General features: G+C 35.2%; 1 protein-coding gene, 1 long non-coding RNA gene and 1 pseudogene across 2 annotated transcripts; 1 reads left to right on the top strand and 2 right to left on the bottom strand.

Annotated features, from left to right (window-relative positions):
• The first annotated feature begins 317 nt into the window (after positions 1–317).
• Positions 318–3,543, top strand: LOC110780264 (pentatricopeptide repeat-containing protein At4g02750-like; annotated as a pseudogene).
• Positions 3,544–5,389: 1,846 nt separating this feature from the next.
• Positions 5,390–8,157, bottom strand: LOC130468938 (replication protein A 70 kDa DNA-binding subunit B-like). Its single transcript, XM_056837987.1, has 7 exons — positions 8,075–8,157; positions 7,858–7,979; positions 7,677–7,755; positions 7,454–7,583; positions 7,204–7,361; positions 6,993–7,113; positions 5,390–6,901 (listed from the first exon to the last, which is right to left on the bottom strand). The coding sequence occupies exons 1-7, from the start codon at positions 8,155–8,157 to the stop codon at positions 6,707–6,709; spliced, it is 888 nt and encodes a 295-aa protein (XP_056693965.1). The 3' UTR covers positions 5,390–6,706.
• A 109-nt stretch (positions 8,158–8,266) lies between these two features.
• LOC130470627 (uncharacterized) lies at positions 8,267–17,667 on the bottom strand. The gene is made up of 4 exons (XR_008931344.1): positions 17,413–17,667; positions 17,116–17,192; positions 8,596–8,755; positions 8,267–8,515 (listed from the first exon to the last, which is right to left on the bottom strand). It is a non-coding gene; the product is annotated as an uncharacterized lncRNA (long non-coding RNA).
• Between the last annotated feature and the right edge of the window lie 2,285 nt (positions 17,668–19,952).

Below are 19,952 nucleotides of genomic sequence, written 5' to 3'. Positions count from 1 at the left end.
AACAAAATAAAATAAATATTTTTTTAGGAAAATGGTTTTTGGCGGAAAAATTTTGCACCAGGAAGTGACACGTGTCATTCCTGGTGTCTGTTTTAGTATAAAAAAAGTACTCCGTAATAGATAAGGGTGACCAACTACGGAGTATAATTTATAACTAAAATAAATTCTGATAAGTTCGAACAAAATAAGCGAAAATCAGATGAATAAAAAAAACACTACACGCATGGATCATTATATTGTATCCACTCACCCAAAATTTCATTGCACTCGGATTATACCGTGACCTGCTAAATGGATGAATTTATTTTGCGGTTACGGGCCTTAGTCTACCTTAAAATGTCCCTTAATACACGATCCACGGAACTAAGTGTGAGTCGTGTGACCGTGTTTGTCTATATGAAAAATTCAAAATTGTAACACCCTCCCAATTCTCACGAACCCTAACCAGCTGATGGGAAGCACAAATTGGAGTATTCTATAGTCCATACTGATCAGCTGCTTGAGACTAGGAACAATGGATTGAAGACCTTGACAAATTGACGATGACTCGTCGTCTTTTCTCCTTCCCCCGTGCCTTTTCATCTCAGTCTGTACAATTTCTGGAGCATACGTCGCCGGAATCCTATATTTTCCGGTGCAACAAAAGAATCCGGGACCTAAGCAAACTTGGAAAAGTTAATGATGCCCGCCAAGTGTTTGACGAAATGCCTAAAAGAGATTCTGTGAGTTGGGACACTATGATTTATGGGTATTCCCGAAATAGCCGGATTATGGATGCCCAGGTCCTTCTTGATGCATTTCCTGGAAGAAATGTGAGAACTTGGACTGCAATGTTATCCGGGTATGCTAAAGTTGGTCGACTTGAGGAGGCTAGGAAGGTGTTTGATTCTATGCCGGAGAAGAATGTGATTACTTGGAATGCTTTGATTACTGGGTATGTGCAGAATGGGGATTTAGTTTATGCCAAGAAGTTGTTTGATGAAATGCCTAACAGAGATACTGCTTCTTGGAACACTATGATTACTGGGTATTGTCATGGTGCTATGATGAGGGAAGCAAGAGAACTTTTCGAGCAAATGCCGGTGAAGAATTTGGTTTCTTGGATGGTTATGCTATCTGGGTATGTTGAAAATGGTAGTTTTATGGAAGCTTGGAATGTATTTGGGAGGATGCATCAAAGTGGTTTGATTCCTGACCAACACATGTTTGTTGTTGCTTTATCAGCTCTAATAGGTTTGGAGGCTTTGTGTTTAGTTGATAGTTTGCTTAGCATTGTGATTAAAACTGGGTTTGAGGAAGATGTAGTTATTGGCACTGCAGTTTTAAATGCCTATACAAGAAGTGGGAGGTTAGACATAGCAATTGACCTCTTCAGTAGAATGCCACAAAAGAACGAATATTCATACACGACGATGATTGCTGCATTTTCACAGTGTGGAAGATTGGATGATGCGATTGAAATCTATAACAGGATTCCTGAACTGACAGTTTCTTCACAAACAGCCATGATGACTGCATATGCTCAGGGTGGAAGAATAACAGACGCTGAGCGTGTGTTCAATGAAATTAAGAATCCAAATATAATTACTTGGAATGCTATGATTGCAGGTTATTCCCAAAATGGAATGATTGATGAGGCAAAAGATGTATTTCTTCACATGCCAATAAAAAATTCAGCCTCTTGGTCAGCCATGATTTCTGGACTTGCTCAAAATGAAAGATGTGAAGAAGCTCTGCATATGTTCGTAGGGCTCCAAAGATTAGGTAACTTTCCTACTCATTCTTGTTTCACTAGCTGTATATATGCAAGTGCTAGCCTTGGAGCTATTGAAATTGGAAAACAAATGCATGCCCTTGCTATTAAAAACTCCTGTCATCATAATTCCTTTGTTGCAAATGCATTGATCTCCATGTATTCTAAGTTCAAGAATACAGAAGATGTTTCCCAAGTATTCAGTGCAATAGGAATAAAGGATGTTGCAGCTTGGAATTCTCTAATAACTAGCCATTCACACAATTACATGCTAGAAAAAGCTCGTGACATTTTTGAAAAAATGCCTGAACGCGATGTTGTCTCTTGGACGGCTATAGTGTCGGCTTATGCGCAAGCTGGAGATTTTGATGCAGCTTTTCATATGTTCATTGACATGTTGGCTAGACAGTTGAGACCTAACGAGTTAACAATTACTAGTACTCTAAGCGCTTGTGGGAGTGCTGGTGCTGTAAAACTCGGGGAACAGATTCATGGTCTACTCAACAAGCTTGGATTTGACTCATGCTTATTCGTAAATAATGCTTTGATAACTATGTACTTTAAATTTGGAAGTGAGGGTGGATTCTCTGTTTTCGAGTACATGTCTGAGAAAGATCTAGTTACATGGAATGCAGTTTTAGCAGGCTGTGCACACAACGGACTTGGTAAAGAAGCCATAAAATTTTTCAAGAGGATGGAAGCTGAAGGGGTTTTCCCAGATCAGATTAGCTTTTTGGGTATATTATGTGCTTGTAGCCGTGCAGGATTATTGGAAGAAGGAAGAGCTTATTTGGATTCCATGTGCAAAGATTATGGGATTAAGCCATTGTTATACCATTATACTTGTGTGGTTGATCTTCTTGGTCGAGCTGGTGAACTTTCTGAAGCAGAGGCATTAGTTGAAAGCATGCCTGTTGAACCTGACTGTGTAATTTGGGAGGCCCTTCTTGGTGCTTGTAAAATACATTGCAATATTGAACTTGCTGAGAGAATTGCTAATAAGCTGTTCAAGATGGATACAGTTAAATCAGGGACATATGTGCTGTTATCTAACTTGTATGCCTCTCACCAGAGATGGGACAAAGTAGAAGAAATAAGAGAGCTGATGATAGCTCAGGGAATGTGTAAAGAACCAGGAACCAGCTGATTAGGGGCATGATTTTGTTAAACAGATCACCTATTTTGATTGTGATTTTGAAGAACCTTCGTATTTGTGGTGAATGTCACACTTTTATGAAGTTCATGTCCAATGTTACTCAAAGAAAGATTGTTATTCGAGATAGAAAGAGATTCCGTCATTTTCAAGATGGTGTTTGCTCTTGTGGTGATTATTGGCGAGACATTCATGATGATTTGGTTGTGTCAAACTATCAATGCACAAGCGTCAGGATAACAGAAGTTTTGAAGGTAACTTTTTTTCACTTTCAAGTTTTCAAGTTTGCCATTGGCATGTATGTATATCTTTTCTATATTTATCTCAAGTTTGCCATTGAAAAAAAGTTTTCAAGTTTTGAAGGTAACTTGTTTTCACTTTCAGGTTTTGAAGGTAACTTTTTTCCTTTCAAGTTTTCAAGTGTACACATAACAGAAGTTTTGAAGGTAACTTTATTTCACTTTCAAGTTTTCAAGATAGCATGTATGTATATCTTTTCAATATTTATCTCAAAAGTCTCATATTTGATAGCCGTCTGTGTATGGCTGATTTATCTCAAAAGTCTCACATACATTTGATAGCCGTCTGTAAATTTGCAGTCATCAAATTACAGAAAAGTCAACAGTGTTTGTTCTTTCATGCTATTTTTCTTTTAACAGAGAAAGATGAATGTTCTTATCAGGAGATGATAGTTTATGACTAGTTCCTTCACATATGCTTGCAGCAGACTGTTCTTTATTCACAAAATTTAATGGGAGAGAAGTACTTATAGTTATATGATATGCCCATTTACTCTTGAGCCAATATTTTGGATGAAACACATGTTTATGTCATACATGCTCTGTGTTTTAAAATGAAGAATGAGAAACCATCATGAACCTTATTGAGTGTATTCAGTTGTCTGCATGATAGCTTGTGAATCTCCTGCATCACAATAAGGATAGTTTGTATATCACATATACTTTCAGTCAATTAAAAAATATTCCACTATCTTCTATCGTATCTACTTTATACGGAGTAGTAATTAAAGGTCTAGTAGTAGAGATTGAGGACAGGTACGTAGTCTCAAGTTTGAATTTCTCGTCCCCTTTATAGTTTCCGTTATTTTACAAACTTCCGTATCATACTTAAGGCAAAACGACCTTGGCTAGACAAGAAACTCTGTTAGGAATACGAGTTACTAATGATACGATCGAGTATCTTAGAAAACATAAAATATGAAAGTATGAAACATATAATCAAATTCACCTAGTAAGGAGTACAATTGATGATATAATAAAAAGAAAAAACATAAACATATAACATACTTCGTAATTCATATTGCAGTTTTAACTTTAGACAAGAATTCGGCTAGCTTTCTTGAGTTGGGTTTGGTACTCCGTTTGCACTTGCAATTCAAAGACTTGTTCAAGGCAATTGTAAACGGAGAAACAAGACTCTTCTTATAATCCAACAAACTAGTTTTTAGGCCCGGGCGATGCCCTGGGTCACTACATTAGTAACATTTATATTATTGTTATTTGACAATGTTATTAATAAATTCCATTTTTATTATATTTATTAATATATTTTTTTACAATGATAGCATGTAACGTGTTGTAGCTCAATGGTAAACACTTTATTGTTTATACATGAGTTCGCGGGTTCAAGTCTTGTACATGCTCCATTTCTAATTTTTAAATATATGAAATTTACATAAAGTGAAATACTCATAAATAGAGCGCCACGTGGCACATAAATTTGATTAGAAACGCCTTTTAATATATAGTATAGATCATATACCCACTCATTTATCTTTCCTAGTTTCATTCGAATAGGCGGATTTTGATTCGGGTCAACAAGCAGGAGCTCATGAGTTTTTACAACATCATTACAAGCAGACGACGATCTTACTAAAAATCCCCCATTATTATTAGATGTGAATCCCAGAAGAAAAACACGGCGTCTCGTACTTCGAGGCGGTGACTCCAAATCGAGGCTGAACAATTTATTCCAAGAATCCGACTTGTTATATTCCTCTAACTTCCACACGTCCATCACCCAATTATACCGATAGTAAATCTTACTAATACAAATACTTTTTGAGTCGCCGTCGTTAAGTATTCCAATGGATGGTTGAATAGGTTGATTAGCCTTAATACCTTGATTATTAATTAACTTAATCGGCTCGAGCTCGAAAATTTCTTTGATTAGATCATATTTTGTAATATCCCGATTATGTAGTAAAGTTTGGTATAATATTTTTATAACTTTAAGTTTCGGGACGAAACTTCTTTTAAAGAGGGTAGATTGTAATACCCTTATATTTTATGATTTTATAAAATATGTTTATAGCTAGAATAAGGTTATAATTATTTATTACGTGAGTTTTCTAAACTAAATGATGTATTTCTATTTGTTATTAGGAAAAATTACTTTAAATAATCCAACCTTTCAACGATTTTCCGTTAATACTCCAACCTTTGGATTATTATCTAATAATCCAACCTTTATACCCCGTTAACTTTTATTGCACCCAACAGGTCACCAACCCGATATAACCGGTAACCTATACACGTGTCATGCAACCATTGGTTTATGGTTTATTTATTTATTTTAACTTATTTTCTTTTCTTTCATATTCCTTTTGGTTTTGTTATTTCTTCCTCTCTCCAATTTCTCAGACCCCCCTTCTCTTTTTCCTCCCGCCGCACATGATCACATATTCACATCCTCTTTATTTCTCCGCCATCCTCCTCCTCCACCCTTACTAAAATCCCACCACTATTATCTTAATCTTCATCAATTGAGTCTCAAAATCTTAAATTCATCAATGGATCAGAGTGAAGAGATTCATCAAAGTCACGCAACCATTAGCTTGAATCATCCCACTTAACATGACCAAAGTCAGTAATTAAAGCCCCTTAAATCGCTTTCTAAAGGTACGAGTCATAGCCGAGTCGACTCGAGAACACTCATATATGTACCTCGCCATTTTTGTTTTCTTAGTAACTCTCTTTCACCCTCCTCACCTTTTTCTCTATCCAGCTAATTTGAATGGTATTAGTGTATTACCGTGGGGGTTTTTTATAAATAAATTGGTTTGGATGTTGTATTGACATGCATGTTTGTTTATCTTTTGATCTGGGTTTATTGAGGTTGATGGAAATTTTATAAACTATAGAAGGGGGAGGCAGAAAATTGGTGGTCTGACTCGTTGCGGTAAATGGGTTGTCAGTTGCGATATGAGCACTCGTTGTCGTGGTTATGGACTTATGGTATTAATTTTGATATGTTGTGGGTGTTTTCTATCTGTGATTAGGGCCTAAAGGGTCGGCAATGATGGTGGTCTTCCGTGACCGAAGTGTAGAAGAACAAAGAAAGAGGAAATCTCAATAGAAAGGAGGAGGAAGAAGGCAGGACAAAAAAAAAGTTATATAAAAAAACGTTGACCTTCTTGACCGGTTTCTGGTCATTTGGGTTCGATAAAAGTTATTGGGGTACAAAGGTTGGATTATTAAATAACTAGTATTTTATGCAAGCGATGCGTGCGTGCATTTTAGAAATTTTATTGTGCCTAATATTTCTTGCGTGCGGAATTTTAAAAAAAATTGGCACTAAAAATCATTCGCAAAGTCCATATTTTGTGATATTGAGGTCATATAATACTCGTAGCTTTACATGACGAATGATCGAATCTTATGACCAATTAAAGCTATTTAAAAAACTTAACATTATTTTGATACAACTAACACATCCCATCGAAAAACCAAATTTGAAGTACTAAACTTATAGTTATTAAACATACAAAATAGCGAGTATCACTTTCTTCTTTTGCTCGCAATATATTTGTTTAACCACATGCACTCCTCCGCCCAATCGATATGTAACACATAACCAACCGTATACGAATGTTCAGGATTAAAAGCTCCAGTTGGTGGATGTAGCACCCATGAAAAAGCTCTGTTTCCGAAACATGCAAATACTTTTTCCATCACTCGATTACGTCCGTTAGGCTGCATGAACGTTAAAAAATATATTGAGATGTAAAAACAACATGAGTTAATTATATTAAAAAATCATGTTGTTAGAGTATTAGATTGAAACCTGTTGAAGTACTGATTTTACTTCAGTAGCTAAACAACCTAAAAGGTATTGTGCAAGATCGTGTAATATCGTGACTTTCAAATTACCACTTTTATCAAATATGGTAAGTCGAAGCAGCAACCTATAAGAAGAAATTAAAAAAAAAATACTATTATAGATATTTACCAATATATAATGTGTGTTTAAGTATAATAGAGATTTAGATAGTTACCTTGGGATAGTTACAGTGTTGTTGATATTGCAAGATTGACATTTTAATAGTCCTTGAAAAATGGCAACCTTTTTTAGGCAACGATTGCATGCTTCATAAATGACGTTATTAACATCATCAACACGACATGCATATGCGGCAACTCGACAGTATTGTACCTACAAAAAAAAAAACAAAGTTAGACAATTAAGTACATAATATCGTATTTAATATATTGACAACACTCAAACTTCAAGGTTAGAAACAATACATTTCTCACAGTTGGAAATTGAGATAATCGGATACGGGGAGTATTAGAAATATCAATCGATGACTTTAGCGAAAAAGTCGATGAACGAAACCAATCTCTCCTTATCCTTGCCAGTTTTTCCGATGTATACCTGTACGTGAAAAAAACTTGTGAGCATAATACTTAAGGTTATGTTGTACATTAATATTAAAACAATATTAAGGTTATGCGAAATTGTGCATACCATGTAGATAAGGATGTTTTTTTTTCATTAACTGGGTTAACATAAATCCTAGTGTAGTATCCCGTGGAAAGATATGTACCTGTTTGTAATTATCAATTAGAAATATTATCACATATGAATATTATACTTTGAACTACATATTAAAAAGACTTTACTATATAATTTAATTTGAATGATGTACCATAGAAGCTCTTGACATGCAGACCACATGCTACAATGATTGGACAAATCTCAACATGATTAAGATTTTCATCAAGAACGTGCGCAAAAGCATTCCAAAGTGTTAATTTAATAACAGTCCAGCTGCAAGTAGAAAGTAAAACAATATTAAGACAAATTTATCGAAATATAGGCAAATTCGATAAGTAATTAACATTTTAATAATGTAGGGGACTTACGTTGTATCCATTATTGCCACGTCTCGCTTGAATGAATCTACACCAATATTCTCAATTGGTGAAACGTATAGGACCAATCCCATTGCATCTAGAAGATCATCAATGTTTCAATTAATAAACGACATATGCATGATAACTATATATTGAAAAAAGGCCAACAAAAGTACCATAAACTCTACCGGTACAGTCGATGTGACAACTTAATCTGTTCAAATGAACCAAATTATAGTGGAATGAAGGTATGGAAATGTCATCCTCCTCTTCACGTATCACATTTGTTTCTTCTTTAATGATCATCTGTTTCCAATTGGGGACAATTTTGTTTTTCCCTTCAGCAAATATCACTTGTACAGCAAGGAGTATATAAATGAATCCCTCTTGAAACCGTCCTATAAACTTTTCAATTGCGGGCTCGTAAATATTGCACTGTATGCCCTCACCCTACAAAAGAAAACACATGTAAAAGTTATGATATAGTTCAGATTCAATGAAAAAATTGAATGAAGTGTATGGTCATTTACCTCAACATCGACAAAAAGCATTTTCCATGCTTTCTTAGTTGTTCCTTTGTGGTTGTAGTTGAAAATATCATAATTACGAATTAGTCGGGCTCGTACATCATATCGTTGTACCCCGCTAGGATATAAATGTTCAAAAGTTGGATAATGGTACTCTGTCATCCTGTAAAGTTAGTTCAGAATAAAATTAGAATTACATAAACCGATATTCACAATGTATGAATATGGATATCACATGATATGAAAGCTATGTACATGAATAAATTTAATTACTCCGATATATAAAAATCACATCCCTCAATTCGTCCGATATATTATAAAATTCATTGGAAAAAATACGGCTAACGCTGACGTAACACACTACTCAGTGTCAAGAGTACAATAACGTTTATTACAAAACTGGGAAATACAAAATAATACTCTAGTTTCGTATCTCTAATCATAAGACAACAAAACTTCTTTGTACACAATATTTTTAGTGAATATGCCTTCACAGCCTTGGACCTTTCCCTTTTCTATCACGATCTTTGTCGTGTTTTCTGAAATTCCTCGTGATAATGCCACATATAGCTGGCCGTGGCTAAATACATGATCAGGGAGGTATATGCCAACATGTGGAATAGTTTGTCCCTGAGACTTGTTGATAGTCAAGGCAAAACTCAACTTCACAGGAAATTGCTTTCTGACCATCTCGAATGGCAATTTTATATCTTCAGCAGTTTTCAAGGGAATTCTTGGCAAAAACACTCTGTTTCCCCTAGAATGTCCGGTTAATATCTCAGCATCAATGAAATTTTCCTTTAATGAATGGCAAAGCAACCGTGTTCCATTGCAAAGACCATTTTTAGGATCAATATTTCTCAAAAGCATTAAAGGTACCCCAGGTTTCAGGGTGAGAGCATGAGGAGGTAATCCCGACGCAGAAATCGAATTCAAAAACTCTTGTTGATACAAATTTCTCTTATCTTCAGGAACAGAGTCAAACGAATAGTACGTTTTTCCTTCTCCGAGAAACTTTTCGACAACCTTATTATTTATCCTATCAGTGTCTTCGTTTAGAGGTGTGATGATTGCCCTTTCAACTATAAAATTTCCATCACCAACGTGCTCACTTAAACTTGGAAAGACCTGGTCGATCAAAGCCTCGATCGAACTATCTGCCACTGTTGGTATAATCATGCCAGTCGGTAACCTTATCATCTGATCTGAAACAGTAGGTTCATTACCGTTCCCAACAGAGAGTAAGAAATTAGCAAAGCCGTTATCATCAATTGATCTCATATTTTCTCTCAAATGCAAAATACGAATGTGTCTCCACATAGGGGACCTGACAAAAGATGCGTCAATCATTTGAGCTCTAGTTCCATTTCGAACCACCGGTAAAACCTGTCTGAAATCACCACCGAACACAATAATTTTCCCCCCAAACGGCAAGTCGTTCCCCATTAAATCCTTGAGTGACCGATCAACAGCTTCAAATTGATATCTGTGTGTCATTGGGGCCTCATCCCATACGATAATGGAAGAATTTTTTAGGAGAATTGCAGTTTTAGAACGTTTGGTGAATGAGCAAGTTGATGAGCTATCTGGATTAAGTGGAAGCTGAAAAGTTGAATGTGATGTTCTTCCCTGGTGCAACAACGTTGCTGCAATTCCAGATGTTGCAGTGGGAATAGCTATTTCGCCTCTACTTTTTACAGTAGCAAGAAGGGCTCTGTATAAAAATGTTTTTCCGGTGCCGCCAGGACCATCAACAAAGAAAGAACAACCAGCCTTTGAAATGACAGCATTCATTATTGTATCGTATGCAATTTGTTGGTCACTATTGAGAGTGGCAACACATGCTAAATCCTCATCTGGAACCGGAATAGAAAAGTACTCCTCTATGATAGAAGGAAGCTCGTCTATGTCATCAGTACTCTCAGGTAAACTTGGTAACTCCGTGTAGTCAGAAATCTTTTTTCTTAGCGGTCGTAATAACCTATCCAAGTCTTGCAAAAGTTTGTTAGTGAGAAAAACACAATTGTTTGTTGTGTTGGAAGTTGGATAATCCTCAACCATGTAAGGGAAAAACTCATCCCACAGTGAACGCAATCCTGTTGGTTGACAATATATCAAGATGGTTGCAAATAATCGACGTAATGCAGTTGGCATTCGTACCGAACATGCCTCTGAAAGACATTGACGAATGCTTTCATCATTTTCGATTAGACCGAGGGCTTCAGCTGCAGCCCTGAATGTTGGGTGTATGACACCATTGACCGTTCTTAAATGTTCAAACGACGTAGGCCCCCTCACATGATTGAGTAACATTCTCATATAAAACCGTTCTCCTTCCAACGGTGAAGCTACATACAATCGACCCAAAACCCGTTGTGAACTTTTTCTCTTTTGCCATTCACGTGAAGTCGATAACCACCTGTAATGCTCTGGAAATTCTCGATAAAGATATCTCCTTGCATTTGGATCAATCGAATTCATCTTGAAAAATTCAGTGAGCATCGTCTTAGAGTTTCTTGGGTTCTCTAACACGCTTGAGATTGGTTGGTTCGCTTCAAACCTCACTTGATGCATGTTTGGCAAATGAACCTGCAAACGGTCTACGGAAGGACACATTCTAGTCATGGGAAATTTGTAAAGTTTCCACATAGCTTCGGGTGCACAAATCCACCGTGCATCAACATATTGTGCAATCTCATCTCCGTTATGAACTTCCATAGAGACTCTATCTGAACCCTTATGGATGTACTTATATAGATATTTGACACACTTGATGCTGCTGCATATCTCAATATTTATGTGGCAATCATATTTTAGGAGCAAAAATGGATTATATGGGACTACCCACCGATTATCTACACGAACTCGTGAATTTTCACGCAATGGTACTGCTGGACGATCTTGTGGACGGCGATAAAGAGGATATGAGTCATTGCCTTGCTTTGTATCATTGGAGAATTCCTTGGGGAATCCTTTCTTACAACTTCCTTGTTTCATACATGGGGATTTGTGGTTGAGAACACCACATGGGCCATGAATCATGTGTTTAAGAACTGCCTTATACAATTTTGGTTCCACTTGTTCATCGGGAATTACTGCTCTCACAATCTTGTCAAAGTCATCCGGAGTGGTTAGCTTGTCATTCTGATCAAGAATCAATAACATATGAACATGCGGAAGACCCCTCTTTTGGAATTCAATCACATATACATAAGCAACAACCGTTCCGAGAATGCCCCTTTCTAAAACATCCTTTTTCAACTCTTCAAGTTTAGCATGAAAAACCCGTGTCAACAGGTCTGGACGATCGTTTGGTACTTGTCCGGCCAACAATTCTGATTGTATCTCTGGCCAAGACGGATTGCATGTCATTGTAAGAAATAAATCGGGCTTGCCGAACTTATGAACCAATGCCATGGCATCTTGATACCTCTGGTGCATATCTCTTGGACTTCCTACGAATGAAGATGGTAGTATGGTCCGTCGTCCAACATTTTCTGCAAATGGACATTATACACACAAACCTTATTGCATGTGAAACAATGTATGAACTATATTGAGTGTAATATAATCAATTTAATTAATTAAATGTGGACCTGTGTTATGCTCTCCAGCATGTAAAGAATCCTCTAAACCCTTGTATAAATCAGCACGTATCTTATCTTGGTTGAGTGCAATCCACCTCAAATTATTGGCTTGCATTTTTATACAGTTATCGACAACAAATTGTTGGAGTAGACGACCGCCTCTCAAGATTAGAGAATCAAGATTTTGACGCATCTATATCACAAAATACTTGTTTTGGTCAGAAAAGGTATAAGTATACAATTTTTAGGATAAGGCTTAAAAAGAGTTTTTAGAAATATGCACCTGAAACATGTATGCATAGAATTCCCGGCATGTCAACTTTTTACCAGTGGAACTTCGACTGTTTAAATCCCAGCCGTAAGAACCATAAGGAAAAAGTAGAGGATACTGCAATGGGTCATAATAACCGGCAGTGTCTTTGATATAACTCAGTTGCCCAGTTACTGACTCTATCATGATATCCCTATCTTTCAAGTTGGAAATGTCATCACCGCCAACGACAATTGCTGCTACTTGGGAAGCTGTCGGCATTGAGTATTGATGTTTATTTGTAGGTTGCTCTTTGATGACAAATTTGCAATCATTTAAGTCACTACGCTGAGCAAGATGACGAAGATTGTGGACAAAAGGATTGTGAGCATTCAAAATATTCTTGATTCTGTCGATGACTTCGAGCCGCAATGATGAGTTCTCGGCTGCACGATTTTCATTTTCATGCTCAGTATCGTAAATGTAGAGTTGAAGAAACCGGGGACGATCTTCTGCATTCAAAGGTAAGAAACCTCCAATGCGATGGTAAATTGAACCTTGTGCACGAAATGTGTACACGCCTTGACGTGCATTTGCTAGTTCGTCATCTAAATGAACTCCCATTGAAGTGAATGAAAATACGTGGTTGTATTTACGAATATTTTGCCTAAAATGAGTCCCATATTCCGATTGATCAGAATATAGATCAAGCATATCAGCGGACAATGGAAAATCAGGTAAGTTAACCTTCCCGCTTAAGCAACATAGTTCAGTAGATTCACAATGGAAAAGGCGTGCCTGGCAATGTGGACATGTTTTCATGGATGGCAAACTGAATATAGGAACCCCATGACTCTCGTGGTAATTTCTTGCACAATTTCTGTAACCAGTTCTCCCTACTGTCCAAACCCTTATATCATCAGAGATAGGGTTTGATATGTTGTTGGTGTCGACTGCATGACATTCACCGACATTGAATAATAGGCCCGGAATGCGTATTTCATTCTCCGCCTCAACAAAATGCGGCATGTCTCCATCGTCTGAAGTAGGGTCTGGTATACGTGCATTGGCTGTACTGCTCTCGCCAACACAAAAGAATCGATTGGGCATATCTCTTGAGTTTGATGTTGGGTATGATATTGTCAGATTTGTTGCCCTACCTTCACCGACGCTAAAAAATCGATTTTCTAGATTTGCCCGAGTATCGAGTAAACGAAGTTCATCAATAGGTTGCACTGCATTATCAAATCGTGTTTTTGATTAGTTAGGTAAGTGGTAATTTTTACATACTTAAATGAATCTTTTATGTTCGGATTACTTACGTTCACGTCTTTCACATCCTGTCGTGACATTATTGGCACGATTAGTGATGTCTGCCATAGCCCTTCGAGCTCCCAAAGTGTTGGGAGTGTTGTTAACAATCATAGGCCCTTCTGAACATGGCCTTTGGGGTTGACTCTCAGGGGATGCTATAGCATTTGATTCGTTTTCAGAGGCATAAGTGAGTCTTCGTTTGGTATTTAGACGATCTATTTGTTCTGGGGTGAGCGATTTTCTCTGTCGTCGCTTTTGATCCCTCCATATGGATCTTTGATCTTGCATACATTGATCTTCGTTCTCGTCCATTACAAAAATCTAAAACTACACGTATTAAAATTCACGTGTTGTACGAAGTATATCGGAGAGTGAATAATGTAAGTTATTTACTAAATAATGTGCTTTTTTAAAAAACAATTACTTTAAAGTTTTTTTATGGTTATGTTGATGCCTTTTTGTTTTTCTTGTCTACTTGAACGAATGTTTTAATTTAAATTACTATAAATATTTTACTGTGTTTCCTTTTGATTTTTCTTTTTTCTTTAAACAAAAATTTCAATTTAAATTAAATAAAATATTTTAGTTTGATGCTTTTTATTTTTTATTTTCCACGGAATTAAAATCTATTCATTTACCTTTTAATAAAGTATGAATAACGGGTCTCTAATCAAACATAACTTGTCAAGCTAATAAGCAGAGAGGAAAAAATTTAATTATATATATATATATATATATATATATCTCGATATATTTAAGGGATAATAAGAGATATATATTCATTCATGTTTGGCCATGGCAAATAAGGCAAATAAGGCTAATTCATTTCTTTTTCGGAGAATGGGCCTGGCCATTTCATTCTCAAAGATAAAAAAAAGAATAATCGTGTTGCCCAATTTCATTTTTGTTGCTCTTATCTCCTTAAACCTATTTGGATTTGTTTTCACTTCTATCTCCTTCTCACCGCCGCTCATCTTCTCTCTCTTCTCTCTCTCTTCTCTCTTCTCTCTTATCGCCGCTCATTTTAGTTAGCTTTCCCCTTCTCTTTTCTCACCACCGCCGATGAAATACAGCAATCTTCTCTCTTTTCTTCATTCCTTTCTCTCTTTAACTTGGTTCTTCTTTGATCTATCTCAAAAACTCAACAACACCTAAAATGGTTTCTTTTTATGTTTTGAGGGGAAAAATGGCGAACACTATGAAATCGAAATATCAGGAGGATCTCTCCCTTCACAGGTATATTACCCTTATTTTCGTCTTAAATTTGCCTTATTTGACATTGATTTAGAATTTTAGGGTTTTGATTATTTAATGTTTTTGGGTTGATAATCAAACTTTACTTCATGCACAATATCGATTTGTAGAATAGATAGGTTATTTAGTGTTTGCTTAACTAATTTATTTCATGGTTTGTTTTCTCAATTTTTGCTTAATTAATTTTTTGGGAATCTTGATTTGCATGTCGTGTTGGAGAGAAAGCCGTCGAGTCGCTGGTCGAGGCGCTGGTCGAGGCGACGGGGCGCTGGTCGAGGCGATGGGGCGCTGGTCGAGGCGATGGGGCGGCGCATCAAAATTTCTGGTGAGTTTATTGTAGATTCGTTTGATTTTCTGGTCCCTGATTGTTTTTGTGTAATTTTTATATGATGTTTCATTGAATTTTTATCCTTGTTTATTCTGCTTGTTTTTTTGAATTGTGGATTAATCAATGTTGTTGGGATTTTGTGAATTGGTGTGGCATCATTGTTGGTGTGGTTTTTTAAATCAAAAACTTGAATTTTGGCAGGGGTTAATTTACTGGAATGACCTCAGGAGCTGGCTTATGGAATAGATAGATTATTTAGGGTTTAGGGCCCGGATTAATTGTTGCTTGATTTTAGTTGTATTTGGTTTTCTTAATTATTGCTTAACTCAGTTGTTTGCACTTTTGATTTGCATGTGCTGTCCCTCCATGGCGAGAGAGAGCGCTGGTCGAGGCGCTGGTCGAGGCGCTGGTCGAGATAGTTCTATGGCCTCTAATATCATCCAGAGGTAAATTGGACAAAATTTTAATCTAATATGATTATTGATTACTTTGATTGGATAAAATGATCTTGGTTATAAAGTTGTTTTATTGAATTTGATTAATTGGTTTGATTTCTCATGTTAAAGGTTGATTTTTTAATGTTTAATTGTAGGTATGTTTGCTCTCTTTTGAGATGTTGTGTCAGAGTACGATTGGCCAAATTTTGTAGTTATCTCAGTTAATTACAATATGATATGTAAAAATATAGTTTAAAAAGTACAATTGGGAGAATGTGACTGAAAAGTAGTTGATAACCAATATCATTTACCTGGAATTGGCCATGATTGGTATTAAATGTTGGTATTAGCTAGAAACCCAACCTAGTTGTAGTTGTAGTTGGCCTTCCTTTCCCATCCCTTTTTCATTAATTGATTTCACATGTTTCTTTCATAATACCCTTGGAATTGGGCATTGATGAGAAATTGAATTATGCTTCTGCTCAATTGAATTATGGTTTATTGATTCAAGTTTTGATGAACACGTTAGTACTACTTGTAATGATAGTTGTAGTGATTTTGAATTATAGCAGGAGTAGCTGAAAATGGTAAAAGAATTTAATTTCTAATCAAAAGTGAACTTCCACGTGTCTTTCTGTATGGTTAATTGTTTCTATGATGTGATTTTCAGTTACTTAAACCGTGAACATTATGAGGTTGTGAAAAAGTTGTGATTTGTTTAAACTGGAACATTATGAGGTTGTGAAAAAGTTGTGAGCATTGCTGTTGGTCTTTGTTTATATTGTTGTTTTGAATCAGTTTTATATTGTTGTTGTTTGTTGTTGGAAATGTCCTCATTTTTTAGTACTGTGGAATTTTCAGTATTATTGTGATTGAGAATTCTTATTAATTCAATTCCCAAAAAATAATAGTAATCTCTATTATATTGAATATATGAATCAGTTTATATTGTTGTTGTTATTTGTTGTTGGAAATGTCCTCATTTTTCTGAGTACTGTGGAATTTCAGTATTTTAGTGAGTGAGAATAATATTAATTTCTATAAAATACAAATGTCTTATGTGCGCCAACAATCTCTTAAACAAAAATTGAATCTGATTTAGTAATACTGATCTCAACAATAACTTGTCAATTCTTATTTGTAATCTGATTTGTATAATTCTTAGTAAATCAAAAATTATATTGTAATCCTAATCAGTCAGATTTGTATAGGAATAAACTGTTTATTATTGGCTATAAAAATCAAATAAATAACATGTTTAATTAAAAGCCTGAACATCAATCTGTAATAATTAATTGAAATAAATAAAATCATGCATATTACTTATGTTTGAGAGTTTGATGAGTGTCCTACCTTATTCTGTTGGTTATTGTGTGCCTTGACGAACTTAACACCCAACTTAAAATCGAACCTTAAAACAAAATTATAATCTGCAAAAACCATTATCTATATCAGATTTCATGCTTTATTTTCCAATATACATTATTCATGCTTTTAATAAATAAAACCATGAAACTTTGGCAAGTACTTTTTTTATCAATAAAATATGAAATTAGAGCAGAAATTAATATCTGAAATAATTAATTAAGATCGGTTTAAAGCATGCCGATTACTATTATATTTTGTTTAGGAGATTGTTGGGGTACATACCGTATGTGTTTCGTAATTGTATATCGTTGCAGATTTCAAACCCAACTTAAAATCTGCATAAAAACCTATTCAAGTCAATTCTTTTTCAATTCATAATTCTAATAAAACAGATTTACAAAGAAGTGTCTTTTCAGAATCTATTGCACACTCACAAACACATAAGCATACCTTATAGTTTGAAATCTGCCATTAGAGATTAAAAAAATATAAGAGACTATTGTACTAAAAGCTTGAATTAAAATATGTAATAATAAAGTTCAGTCCATAAAAGCAGGGGTATTATATACCTTGTATTTTCAAATCTGCAAAATAAATAATCTCAGGTGTGTTGGTTAGACATACTGAATTTACATAGCAACAATATTTTAAAAAAAACTTTTGTTTATGCATGAAATTTCACGAATGATTATTTATATCTAGTCTTATATACATGAAAATATAATTGTTATGTGTATTTTTATGCACAAACAGGTTTGAATCCGTCCATTCAAGTAAATTAAAAAATTACTAATTGTTTAATTTCTGTTTTTCATGGGTTTGCAAAAACATTCACGAATTATTATTATTTAATTAAAAGCGTGAATTAAACCGAAATAATTAATTAAAATCCATAAGACCTCATATTTTATTTAATAATTTCATTACTGTTTTTATGGTTATGCATAGAACACGGATTATTATTTTTACAAAATTGTTTAATATCTGTTTTAAATTTCTTGCAAGGAATCGTGAGAAAAATGGTACTTACGTGTGTGTGTGTGAGAGCGACTTCGCGAAGAACGTTGCTGGAGGTTTGTGTGGAGCTTTCACGAAGAACGATGATGGAGGTTTTACAGAGTTTTGTGGAGTTTTTGTTTTGGCAATTGAAATAATTTGTAATAATTTCGTTTTTTGTATTAATTGTGTTGTTTTGGTTATGTGTTTGTATTATATTCCCCTAATTTTAAGTGTTTCCTTTTCTGATTTAATTGTATTATATTCCCCTAATTGATTTCATTTCCTTTTTTGTAACAATGAATATTTTAGGTTATTTTGGCAGTAAAATAAGCTGCACAGTTGTGGTTTGGGCCCACTAAAAATATTTTGGACGTTACTGAATAAAAGTAGCCTTGTAAATGAGATTGGCTGTTGAACAGTAGAGGGTTATTTTGTAATTTAGCAGATGGACACGAAAAGTTAATTTACTGGATTGACCTCAGGAGCTGGCTTATATAATAGAGATAATCTAAAGGTTAGATTATTTACGGAAAATCGTCAAAAGGTTGGATTATTTAAAGTAATTTTTCCTTGTTATTAAGTTATAAAACCTATTTTAATATTTAATAAGACCCTTATTTACGAACCACTATAAATACGATTTAAACCCTAATTATTTCTAATACAGTAGTGATTAGCCGTCATTGTTTTATCGTAGATTCTTAGACCTCTATCTACACTAGAACTCCCTAAGCATATCTTTAAAACTAATTCCTATTTTGAAGCTAACTGCGTGCATTCCTATCCAAATTGGAGATTTGAATTACATCAAACCTTATTTGACTCCGTAACAAACTGATAAGCTAGATCAGATAATGCTTATCTACCGCTAAATCGTAATTTCTATCTCTTGAACCTCTCCCTATAAATAATAGTCAGAAACCCTAATACACTAGTTTTGCAAAACAAAAACCCTAATTATACTCTCAAAATACCACCAGAAAGCTCCGCAAGGAAAAAACCTCGATCGCCGAAATTGATTTCTAGCCACATTCGGCTTCACCGAAACACCATCAAACCACTCTCGAAACCATCGCGAACAACACCGTCTCATAGTCCGCAGTACCCTCTTTTTATTCGGTTTGACAACTCTGAAAACCGTCCATAAACAGAGGTAATATGCCCTCTTGATGTTGACCTTGTTCTTCCGTTTTCCTTCTATTCTGGTGTAGCAGATTGATGCCCTTTTTAATAGCTTTCACCCTATTGTTTTAAAGATTATTCCACTACTTTGAAAACCCACTTGAAGAATATACCAAATTCATTAATTAAACTTCTCATATTTACTCCACCTAAGATCTAAGATGTGATATTGTGATTATATCCACCCATGGTACGTAAGTGGTGATATGAGTGTTCTTGCATTGTTCCTATGACCCCTTCGATCGTAACCTATACGATTCTTTCGCATACACTAACTATAATTAATTATTAATATAGCCTTTGACCTACCTAGTACGTATATTGCATCGACTATTTTACGTTGTTTATAGAGTACGTAGATCGGGAGACCTTCTAGTGCTCGTGTGTGCAGTTGTGAGATTAGCTTAATGAGGTAAGTTACTATGTTCACCTTTTTGCTAAACCCTATAAAATATGATTTGGATGTGACAATGTGTAATATGTGTATACATGTAACAAATGTTCTATGTGATGTTAGCTAAATGAATAAGTATAGTATATTTTCAGTAATATGACAATAGCTATAAATCTCGAAATAGTCCCTGAATAAATTGGTGGAACACTAGTGTTCATGATGACCCATACTATTGTTATAATCTGTA

Source organism: Spinacia oleracea, chromosome 3 (assembly GCF_020520425.1).
Source record: "Spinacia oleracea cultivar Varoflay chromosome 3, BTI_SOV_V1, whole genome shotgun sequence".
Lineage (NCBI taxonomy): Eukaryota > Viridiplantae > Streptophyta > Magnoliopsida > Caryophyllales > Amaranthaceae > Spinacia > Spinacia oleracea.
The sequence above is the reverse complement of the archived record's forward strand: the minus strand, read 5'-3'. Positions and strand labels throughout refer to the sequence as shown.